This window comes from Mesitornis unicolor, unplaced genomic scaffold (genome assembly GCF_000695765.1).
Source record: "Mesitornis unicolor isolate BGI_N332 unplaced genomic scaffold, ASM69576v1 scaffold46753, whole genome shotgun sequence".
In the NCBI taxonomy this organism is placed as follows: Eukaryota; Metazoa; Chordata; class Aves; order Mesitornithiformes; family Mesitornithidae; genus Mesitornis; species Mesitornis unicolor.
The window spans coordinates 19,547-31,788 of NW_010174920.1; the positions used below are offsets into that span (position 1 = coordinate 19,547).

Below are 12,242 nucleotides of genomic sequence, written 5' to 3' on the forward strand. Positions count from 1 at the left end.
CGTGGATCCCCCATCCTCTGACCTTTCTCGGGCAAGGCCAGAGGTATCTAATGTAGCTCTTGGGCTCATTACGTAGTGTATAACGGTGCAATTCTAGAGCTGGCATCCCACAGGAGGTCAGACTGATCTGTCCAATGGCTTCTAATAGCTCTAAAATCTACAAGTTGCTGTCTTCTAGATTGCGAGATTCTCATTTCCAGTGTGACATTTCCAGGTATTACGTTGTGCCAGTAGCTTCGAAATGCAGAAGTCTCTGGTAAATGGGCATAGCCACCGCTGGGTGCATCATTCTGCAATTCAGTATTAGGGCACACGAAACTTTTTCTCCTGAAAAAGTGGCACGGCAACTTTCTTGTTGTTCAGAGGTTACCACAAAAATCAGAGCAACAGGACACTTCATGACCTCTGTGAGCCCAATTCTGCAGGAAGATTTCTGGTTACTGTCATGGTACCTGTAACAGCTTCCTGCTCCCATGGCTGGACCCAAGCCTGGGTGAAGTTTCATGTGTTGTTACATTTTGAGTATAATCGGATCCCAAGCCCAACCTCTGAATTTGTGGGTTTTTTTAATCAATGCCATCTTAGCCAAGGATTCTATATTTATTAATCAATTAAAAAAAGAAGTAACAGCACACAAAAATGCTCAATAGCACACTTAAGATACTCAAATTTCAGCACTGTCACTGTAAGGAATCATTCCCTCCTACTCCTGAGTGCAGAATGACCCAACAGAAACTGTCAATTTTTCTAAGAATTTCAACTAAAGTCAATATGATAGCAAGAAAATTCTGCTATTAGCTGAAGAACTGAAACCTCAGGGATTTTTGCTCAGCTGGGCTGGATTCAGGATCCTGTCCTATGTTCCTATAATTTTACTCTGGAGCCCCCTACTCTGAAAGCACCCTGCAACGATGAGCAGTCCAACTGCAGTTCTCCTAACTACTCTTTATTAAATATAATACAAGATCACTGAAGTTGAATAATGGGGTAGCATCACAACCAAGCAACATGTAGAGGAGTTTGATATTGAAGACACAGGCACCCAAAGCAACTGCAAAGCACACAGTTTCACAGACACAAGCTGTGGAGGGAAGATAGGTGTTAGCTGACAGAAGTGGAGGCAACTTACAGGACACGTAGATTTTTGAGTCCCTTGAAGGCACCCTCTGCAATATGATTGATGGAATTGTGGCTCAGGCGTAGCACGTGCAGTCCTCCGAGCTCTGCCAAGCTTCCCTCATCCAGCCTGGTCAGGTTGTTGTAAGAGAGTATTCTGAGGAAAAAACACCACCACTCCTTGTCAATCCAACCAGTACTTTCCAAACTCCTCTGTGCCAACCAGTGCCTGCCTCCCACGGCCACCTCAGGAGAGACAGCATGTACTGGGTGGATACAGAACAGCTTGATTAGGAAATAAGACTGCGGTCTGCAAATATTCCCACAAGATACCCATGGCTGACCGTAAGGGAGCAGGAAGCATTTGGCAGACCGTTCTAGGGAAGTCTTCTGTACAGGCAACAGAGAGAGGCTCCTCCAGAGGTGGATGAGAGCAATCAGCCAACAAGCAAGAGGGCAGCTATGGTGGGGAGAAGCTACTCTTCCTCCATGGCCTGTATGGCTACGTTAGGGCCTGGGAGCACCAGCACCCCCTCGGTCCCCAGATGCACAGGTAACCCAGAGATACCAGTCTTGGTTGTGCTCAATCCCTACTCCCATTTGGACTCCCCCCATGGCTTACAGGAAAAAGCAGTCCCCTTCTTCCCCACACTCTGCGAGGTGGAGAGCGATGTCAAACAGATGGATTTTGCAGTTCACACGCGCTCCTGGCAGGGTCCAGATTTCTGTCTTATCATTCTGCACTTGTGCACAGCGAGCCCCAGGCGTCTGGGTGTGGGTATCTTCACAGCCTGCTCCACCCCAGTCGAGAGCCAAAAGCATTTCACCACAAGGCAATTGAATGCTTCCTTTCATGCACAGGAAGGAGGTATCTGTTGTGAACCAGCCACCTTCCCTCCTGCTCTCCTTTCTTAAGGAATGTACGGTCTGCTTGAAATCTCCACTTTCAAGTGACTAATACTGGAGTGTTGGATTTTTTCTAGTTTTCCATCCATCTCTTCCCTTTGCCTGTATTATCTCTTGTTTTGGAGGTTTGTTTTTAAGTGCTACTCCTGTTACAGGTTGGAAGCCGGTAAGAAGAAAGCAGGGTGCAGATGAGGCTTCGGAGATTTGACAGCAAGGGCAGGGCATGGGAAGCCACAAGCCACTGCAGACACCTCACACAATATGCAACCACCTTGTAGGCAAGCAGTAAAGCTGCAGCATTGCTGATGTTAAGGCTCATCAAATCAGGACCCCCTGAGGCAGCAGCAGGCAGTCACTGCTGATCTGAAGCATCCACTCACAGCTCCCCACTGCAAGGATATTCCTCCCCATCTCTGGTGTCACTGCAGCTGGGTAAGGCCTGCAGGGCCACTGGCAGATGAGTGTGAGCAGCAACAGTTAACACTTGGTTTAAGTTGCCTGCAGAGTGACGTGTGGGGTATAAAACGTGGCACTCGGCTACATGCCACTGCTCACATTTTCTCAAGCTTATCTCTTTACAAAGGGCAGTTGCATAAGGTTTTTGAAAATAAGTCACTTCAAAAAATGTGAGGGTTTGGGCTGCTCAGCTTCTCAAGAAGTGCAGTTATGCAGCTCTGAGCAAGCACTGAAATCCTTCATTGTGCAGACAAGAAAAAAAATCCCACTAAGTTCCAAACCTCCAAATTCCTCTTCTAGTACTGCCTGTTAGTGAATCTGCTTAAAAATGTGTCTAGGGCTTGCATGAAAGCCACTGCAAAGCCAAAAACCTAAGTCAAAACAGATACATACTCCGAAATACTGAGAGTGTCGTTTCCTTGGCAAACGAGCTGTCTATCTTTTAGCTGTGAGTGGGCAGAGGGGAAGCTTTGGAAAAAATTCAGCAACGATTAATGAGTTTGAAGAAGGTATGGGACAACATTCTTTCATTCCTAAAGAAGTTGTAGCGTTAGTTATGAAGAACTGGCATCTGGTCAAAATTATGTCCTCACCTGCGATTAAAGAATTTGGCTTAAAAAAGTGTTCAAAAGTAATCCTAAACCGGCTGAGATAAAAAAAAAATAGTTCCTTTTGATTCTCCACAAGAAGTTCCTGCCACAACCGGTGAAGGCACGTTCCCCTCTCGTCCTGACATCACCTCCAATGGAAGGACAGCAGCAGCCTTCAGAGGGCTCTCCACAGCTGCAACCAGGTGGAAGGTTTCAGAGCACCTGGCAGTGGCTTCCTTCAACACGCAAGGGCTCTGCTTCCTGCCAACGGGACAGGCCAACTTGCAAAATAGTGCATTCCCCTCCTCAGCAGTTTGGATTATCTGGGTTGAGAGAAGTCAGCAGGTCTCTGCTGTCGCCCCTGCCTTCTCATCTGTCTTCCTCTTGTTAGCTTTTACATCAGCCCAGAGCCTTGGGGTCACGTTTTGTCCCAATAACTGACGGAGAGAAAATTCACCCTTCAGATGACCACTTTCTCCCTCAGCACAGACAAGCAGGGGTCTGGCCACCTCTCCTGGGTCAAAGACTTTGCAAATTCATTCTCTGTACAGCCACAGACCATGTTTTCTGACTGCCAAAACCCAATGGATTTAGCAACAAGGAAGGTGAGCAAGGATCTTTTACTGAGGAATGAAACGTACACATTCAAAGACGTGGCAGCCCAGATGTATCTAGTGCTCCCTTTCTTCACCCTTCCATTTCAGAGCAGACCTCTCCTACAAGCGCTCTTTGGCTGTGGGAGTTTCAGTTAGGAGTATCTGATGGCTCCCTGCAGCACCCTTACCCTAAAGGCAACACCTGCAAGAGCTTGTACTATTTTGCAGAGATGTGTGCTAACACCCACATAATCGCCTTTTGAATCTCAGCTGATGTCGTCTCTGGCCTCACACTCCAGCATAATCCTGTTTGTCAAGCCAAACACACCCCAGTGGCTCCCACCACCTCACACCACCTGGCACTTCCCAAATCTGCTCCATGCTGCACCAGGGCAAGCGAGTCCTGCACTGGGTTTCTGCAGTTACTGCCGAGGATGGCCTCTAAGCCAGTACAGCTCTCCATGAGCATTTCTTGTTGGCAAGAGATCCAATCCATCCCTGACAAATAAAGGGCTGTATGACATGCAACCTCCCCTCTAAACCTTGAGGGTTTGCAAAGACAGTGTCAGGTAGAAAAGACAAGCATAGTTCTTCCTAAAAGAGCACTGATGTCAGCTCTGCAAGACACAGATGGGGCTCACCCAACCCATTTGACCCCAGGCTGAAAAAAGACTTCAACACGGGCACCAGATACTGGGTCCCTGAGAGCAGAACACACCCAGAGCTGTGCTACTGACCCAGTGCAGTGATCTGAATTGGGTTATCCTAAGTGCCTTAGGAAGGCACACTCCCCTTTTCTGATGCTTCACATGTAAGCAGAGCACAGGTGGAGCACAGTGCTGATTCTGATCTGTTGCCCTGCAGATTTCTCCACTGACATTACATTAATCTAGTGAAATATCACTTGAGGATCTGCACGGGAAGGAACTGTAGCTGTCTACAGCAGTGTGCCAAGCAAAGGAGCCCTTTAGGCATGGGCAGTTCCACAGCAATTTGAAAAATTAGGTAATTAAACTATCACAAATGTATTTGACTAAAACAGAAATTAAAATATTTCCTTCTGCCCCACAAAAATAATCTACATCTGAATGAATGATTTGGATTCAAGAGAAAATCACAAGTGGTCACTGGGCTAATATGTTAATTCTACAGCTACTAAATTTAAAGGAATGACGTGCCATGTCCACCTATCTCTGAATCCGCATCCCAGAAGACTCACAGCTGGGTAGGCAGATACCAACCTTTAGTCTGAGTCTAGAGTGAGGCCTCTGAAAGCAGGAAGCTGCTTTACCGTACTGCTTTTTGGTGGATAGGAGAATCCCTAACAATGTTGAACAAGGGATTTCCGAGCACCAAGCAGGATGAATTACAGTTCCGCTAACCACATGTGTCAAGCTCTCCAAAGAAAAAAGTGAATCTTTCCACAGTCCCACCGAGGGGATGACAGCTACTTCTGTAAATACTGCAAGCGCCCATGTGTGTCTCCTCAAAAAGGCATTATAGCAGTGCCACAGACCCAAAAGGCACTCTTGTGGGGCTGTCCTCAGCAGCAAGGCTTTCTTTCATTTATCAAAGAGGCTGTATTCACAGCTGGAAATCTCAGGAGAGCAGAGTCAATGTATTTACTTTTCAACAACTGAGCTCTACAGGAAGGGTAAAGTGTAAATGGGAGAAACAAGGAGCACTGCCTCTAAAGGGCCAAATCTCTGCTGGATAAAAACAGGATTGTTCTTTGTAAATACAGAGGATAAAGCAAAGCTTCCTTCAGACTGTACAGTCATTACATGGCAAGCCGTGCATGTCTTGTAACCAGCTAGCTAAAAAAGCGTTGGCAAGCCGTAGATCACAAACTCTCCAGGTCTTCTGGCACTGTATACTTTTAGTGGGTTCCAGTCTTTGTTTCTGGTGCAAACGTATTTTAATCAGGTGCTCTGAAGGTCATAACATGAGTAACACAGGCATCACTTAGGAAGCTGCAATTTCTGCATTTCTACAGGTTGATACAACAGGAAAAATCCTCTCTCCCCTTTTCTGCCAGTGTTACACGAGCATCAAGCCCTGCCCAACCAACCCCAACACAGACCAACTTACAGCTCGTGCAGCTTCTGACAGAAGCTCCAGCCATCGGGGTTGATGCGGGATATGGAGTTGTTACTGAGGTGAAGCTGGTGCAGAGATGAAAGGCCATAGAGAGAGCCACTGTTCACTTCCGTCAGGCTGTTATACTCCAGGTGGCTGTGGAGAAAAATCAGAAGGAACTGACAGGTAAATTGGTGAAATGCTGAAGAATTTCCAACAAGGATTGGGATTTCGGCCACTCCTACACACCTCTCTACATACCCATGTGGGTACATGCATGTGTGGGTATTTCTTGTGCAAGCAAAGGACAGAAATTAAGGACAACATGAAGGAAATGCCAGAACGAGCTGTGACTCAGAGGTATGCTCCACTGTAAGTAAACTGGGCTTAAAGCATCCCATTCAAGTTTCTGTTTGCAGAGTCTCAGTTGTTGACAGCAGCATCCAGAAACACGCTGTCTCGATCACCTGTGACCTTACAAACACACTTGAAAGCGAATCACACTGGAAGTTTCAAGAATTTCTCTGCAATGACTATTCAATTTGCTCTCTGGTTTGGAAAGAACACATCACTGAGATAGACCAGTGTGGTTTCTACATATCCCAAGAGGCAGAATAATCAGGTCTGCAACACAGAGTTTCTATGCATCAGTCAAAATTAATTTGCAGAAGCCACACAAGCTTTTATTTAAAGACCAGCTGAGATCTTACTGAATGTTCAAATCGTCAAACTTTCAAAGAAATATGCCACAGCTTAAAAAAATAGGACTTTTTTTATTGACCACCTGGTAAAGCAATGAGCTTTAATAGGCTCTGACGGGAGTCTTTGCTAAAATATGCAGAGAGGGACATGATAGCAGGTGAAGTCTAGGCTGTTTAAGAGAAAAGAGCTCATCTCTGCAACTTACAGAACTTGCATCTTGGCCAGACCCCAAAAAGCCCCATCAGTCAATTTGCTGATGTTGTTGCGCTGGAGTTTCAGGACTTCCAAGCTGTCCAGTCCCTGGAACGTCAGGCCCTCAATCAGGCGGATGCGATTCCGGTTCAGCTCCCTAAAAATCACCAAGGCCGTACAAGTTTATTAACTCTCAGTCCTTTCTCATGAAATCATCTCTGCAGCACACAATGGGGACAGCAATGCCAACAACTCCTCTGTCAGTGGTTCCCAGGAGAGAGCAGAAGCGCACCGGAAATTTTCAATCCCACAGCCAGCCAGGGAAGTCAGCATCCGTGATCACTAAATAAACTCACTACAGGGAAATAACAGAGACAGGGAGGCAATTCCTCTTCAGCCCTCCTCTCTCCGCATTTCTTTTAAGCCATTTATCCTTTTCATCAATTTTCACACTTCATCCTCTCTCAAGCAGAGACACCATTTGAATACGGTTAAGTATCAGCATTAGTTCCCTCATAATCCCTTGTTTTTACAGGACCTGTGCTGAATGTGCTCTGAAACAAGCGGGTGCCATAAGAACTGAGCCCAAGAGGAAATTTTATGGCTGAGTCTGAAAGGAAAGCTTTCAGTTCCCCTAACAGATTTCACCTTTTTTCCTATTATAACAACTAATAAAGAGCGAAACAAGTTGTTTCCAATAACAAGACAGTCTTAGTATTTTGTGTATACAAAGACCTCCAGCTTCATTCGTTAAATTTCTTTTCCTTTATTTTTCTTTTCTTCCCCTGCAGGGGGAGGAACCCCTAAATTTTGGGAATACTTTTTTTCTGAATAGCAATAGAAACACCATCACAGCATGCTTTACCAACCCATACCAAACAATCTTATGGACTGGCAGACCCAGACACACCAGGTGAAAACCCAGTTCCACAAAGCTGGTAGAAAACTTCATGAATGCAATGCACTGAAGCTGAAGCTCTTAAAACAGGCATCTTTCTGCACATACAAAACTCATCTAAGAGTAGCTCCCTATTAAGTGCTTGTGCTGAAGAAAATGGTGGAGGTTACAACATCAGAACTTGTTTTGGAAAAGATGAGGAACCCATAGAAACTTCAAGCTTACTTTTTAACTGCCTAAAAACCAATGTTGAGCTTGCACTCGACTGCAATTAAAGTCAAGTAACCAATTAAAAAGTTTGCAGGCATAGACTCTTGCCTTTCTGCACTTCCTAGGTTACGAGTGAATTGCGCTGTACCAGGAAAAGAACTGTACACAAATTCTACAGCACTCTGAGCCTGTATAACTTGCAATTCATTCCTGTTTAGCTATAAACAACCAGCTGTGAGACTGTCTTTAAGAGCACCAATTACTCCAACCTTCAGTGAAAACTGCTTTCCTAAACAGACTGAGTTGACCCTCATTTTATTACAGTTTTGCATATGATACAGGTGAACACAATGGATTACAAGCTCTCAGTAAACTCAAAACTGAGAGGCCACAGACTCGAGATGCATATGCTATCGTGCCAGCGTTCAATCCCAAATTTGCTATACGTCCTACATGTATGCAAGCACCCCCAATCCTTAGACACACCTTGGCTTAAGGATTTGTCACATCTACGTGTCCCCATGCAGCTCCTGCCATACAGACTGCAGGCAGGACAACAACGTTTGTTAACTCAACTAAAGTGCTGCTTTCCCTTCCTAAATATCACCACACAGTTTAACAACCTTCCCTCATTGCTTTTTTATTGCCACATAAAGACACCTGTGTGGTCCTGAAAAACTAATGTGGTAGCTGAGCTGTGTCACTGGCAACAGAAATATCTACCAAACCTCTCTTACACCACAGACACCAGCAGCTTTCAAGGGAATGGATTTGTCTTACGCTGTCAGGTGTACAGATGCTGATGTCTGCTGCAACATCCCTCCTTTCCCACCTGACAGCCTGAAAAAACAAGTTACCAGACAAAAAAGACCCTCTCCCCACGTGTTTTACTAGGTGCTGGCAGAGGACTACTGCATAGTGTATTCTAAGTTTTACAGACAGCAGGTGAGAAAGGGTGACATTTCGTGTGTATATCCTCAGGGACACTTTCTCACCATAAAGTGTGGCTGAGCTTAATTAAAGTGCACATTTCTACTCACAGTTGTGTTAGCCTGGGCAGCCTGAACGCCTTGACAGGAAGCTGAGTGATCCTGTTTTTACTCAGACGAAGCGTTAGCAGGGATCGTGACAGACTATCAAAAGCACCAGGCTCCAAGGTGCTGATTCTGTTGCTCCCCAGGTAGCTGCAATAAATCACAGCAGAAAAATGAACAGTTCTGTCAGAAATCTCCTTTTATCAGCATTTGGTTGAGTCTCCAGACAGGCTGGTGCAATTACAGACATGGGTTCAAACCAGTGAGATTTCTGGCTGCACAAAGATCACAGTGCCTGTCCTAGAGCCATGTAACCAATGTCGAGATGTGCTGAGCACTTCCCAAGAGCTCCTCCATACCCTCTTACTTCAGCAAGGCAATTGGGAGTGGAAGCCAGAAATCTGAGAATATTCAGGACAACTCTTATTTATTCCCCATTTTTCCCTCAGCATTTGTCCCAGGGTCTTACTTAGACCCTCATCTTTGCCACAGAGGCTGTTTTTACAGGACAACAGGCAAACATCAGTCACAACACCACTCTCTCACATCCTCTTAGAACCACAAACTTTAATGCAAGCAGATGATCTGTCTGCATCTCTTCCTAAAATACAGATTATCTTATGCTTCCCTGAATAGGCAAACATCCCTATTATGTCAATTAATAATAATAATAATGTGCATTCTTTACAGATACATCAGAATCAAAAAGACAGAGCTCAAGGAGTAACCTGACAGTAGTGACAACGTGCTGCCTTCTAACTCTCCTTTGCACTTACAATCCTGACAAATAACCCCATACTTCATATGTTCATGCCCTCCCCTTTTTTTATAGCAGGTTTGAGGCCCTTTTCTCTGCTGTAGTAACTCAACAAAAGCTGTTCCCAAAAAGACAAACTCACAGCTCCTTTATGTGAAGTCCCTGTGGAAAGCAGCCGTTTCGGATTTCCATGATGTCATTGAAACTCAGGTCCAACGTTTCCAGGGCAACGTAGGGCTTCAGTTGGCTTGCTTCAACGCTGCGGATCCTGTTGTGATGCCTGAAACAGTCAGGAGAAGAAACAGAGACAATTTAGGTCTCTTGGAAAACCAGAGATACCTAAGGCTGCAGCAGGCTGGTCCCTGAGCTCACACACTCAGACTTGCAGTGCTGTTTCAACAGCTGATGGAGGAGAAACCCACACCAGAGAGATCTTCCCTAATCTCTGTGGTGTTGCTATGGCTGGAGGGGCGAGCTCACAGAGATTTGCAAGCTTCCAGACACTTCTCCTGGTGTGCTACAAGACGTTTTCCTTCTATAGGATTACTGACTCCGTTCATCAGTTTTTCTTCCAGCAATCTGGGCTTGGTCTCATACAAGTCTGCACTTCCAGAATGGATTTGTTACATGCAAGGACTGCAGGGCTGGATTTTAATCTTGCAGACAAGGAGTACCAATCAGTGGTTTATGGATTTTAATTCCACAGGCAAGGAGCACTGATCAATGGTTTAAGCTACCTGTCAATGGTTTACACAGAGGATAGGACACAGATGAGTAAATATGCTCTCAGCAGAACTTACAAAACGTTATCTCTGTAACTCCTGAGGATTCTTCTGAAAACTCCCAGCTTTAGACTATGTTACCATGATTTGTAATAGACAGAAATACTGTAAAAGGGCTTGCAAACGTTCTTGCAAATGTTTCCTCATTTTTGCTACTTCTGTCCAACTGTAGCGTTAGGACAGCTCTGCAGTGCCAGTGCTCTGCCCAAGCACTGACTACAGGATCAAACTCTATAACCACTGCTGTCTGCTGCCGTACCAGTGCCAGTCTGAAGGACTCAAGCTGATGTTTTTCTTTAGAGAAGGCACTACAGGCTGTTCTCAGGGTTTCTGCGGCCATCAAACAGTTAAATACCTCTAGACCTCAGCTGTACTGAGCAAGGTCTAACTAAAAATCCCCTGAGTCCTTTCCTCTGACTCCCTCTCTGGCCTGAATCAGTAGAGGGAACAGTAACCAATTACATAAATACACGGCGCGTTAGTCACAAGAAGTGGAGCACGTGCCTGATGTGAATTTAGACCAGTCACTGATATCACTGGCAAGGCTGCGAGTGAGGCACTCCAAACACAGACGCTCACCAGACATCCGAGAACTTGCTGAATAATACGAGATAGGAGAGAAGGTTCAGATAAATCCTGTGCCTGAATCTGGCCGGTAACCCCCTGAGTAACCAGGAGGAGAGACAGCAGCCAGGGAAAGCACTCCTGAATGCAAACCAGGACGTCCTGGCTCTCCCAACATTGCATCGGCAATCTGAAACAAAAACCTGCGGGATAAGCTGACCACAGCCTTGCAGGCACTGGAGCGGAAGGGTTGGAGGAGCCAGGCTTCTCCAGCCCCAGGGGTTCAGACAAGCCGCTTCCAAAGAAAACCTCAGATCCCAATAGCACAAGGCAAGGGACCTGCTCCCCGCACCATGATCCCCTCCTTCACCCTCCCCGTTATTAAAACCAGATTGTTTCACCACCGCATTCACTGGTGTCTGTAGCAGGGAGAGGGTAAAACTGCATCCCCAGAACTATTTGCTTGCTGGAGAGTCGCCCTTTAAACAGCCAGTACTGACCCTCGCTTACATGGGGGAAACAGTCGCAGAAACGCTGCTTTAACTAAATCATTTAATTACTCCTTAATTAATTCAGTGCAGGCTCACAAAACACTAAGAACAAATTTTACACCACTCTAGCAGTGTGCTGCTAATGTGATGCAAAATGGCATCCCGAAAATCAAAGGAAAATCATAACTTATGTTCCCCCAACTGGTTATTCCAGGGGTTAGAGGTCTCCACAACCACAAACTGTATAAAAAGCAATGATATGGCTACTAACCAGCTGACCAATATTCACTGACTGCTAGAAATAAGGACTGACTTTTCACACCCATGCACGTAGTGGAACAGAGGTCCAGTGAATTTATACTACAGTGAGACTAAAGTACAGGAAAATTCACTATGCCCAGAATTTTGTGACCTCCATAAACTGAACGCATGGGTGAGGAGAATTTCTCTTCCCCAAGGACTGGTTTCTTTTGCAATGAACTCGATTAGTAGAATCAGCAAGTTCAAAAATTCACTCTTCTTTCCTTCTCAAGAGAGTCCCTTAAATGCGTGTGTGACCCCAGTTCAGGAAGGTACCTCAATGCAGACGTAAGTGAAAGCAAACCCCAAGCATGTTTTCCGGAGCTCTCCTGAAGCAGGGGCTGAGAGTTCAACCGTGATCTCATCTGCGTTGTGATGGCCGAGAGGAATCTGGCCATAAATTAACAGGAAATGAAGGCTTGTACAAACGAACGTGGAGAATCTATAAATTACCTGACAATCCCTGCGCAGGGCAGCTGAGTCTGCGAGGGACTGAGAGCACAGACAGATTCTGGACATGAAGTGCTCTTCGGAAGCCAATGTGATTTTATTTTAGTATTAATATTTCT

The 12,242-nt window shown here is 45.5% G+C and overlaps 1 protein-coding gene across 1 annotated transcript in view; it reads right to left on the reverse strand.

Annotated features, from left to right (window-relative positions):
- LRIG1 (leucine-rich repeats and immunoglobulin-like domains 1) overlaps positions 1-12,242 on the reverse strand; it is a gene marked incomplete at its 5' end in the record, with an annotated part of 51,845 nt that overhangs the window by 19,219 nt on the left and 20,384 nt on the right. Inside the window, 5 exons of the mRNA XM_010181196.1 lie at positions 1,130-1,273; positions 5,756-5,899; positions 6,651-6,794; positions 8,786-8,929; positions 9,679-9,816. Coding sequence (XP_010179498.1) covers positions 1,130-1,273; positions 5,756-5,899; positions 6,651-6,794; positions 8,786-8,929; positions 9,679-9,816 — 714 coding nt within the window. The remainder of the gene's footprint in view (positions 1-1,129; positions 1,274-5,755; positions 5,900-6,650; positions 6,795-8,785; positions 8,930-9,678; positions 9,817-12,242) is intronic.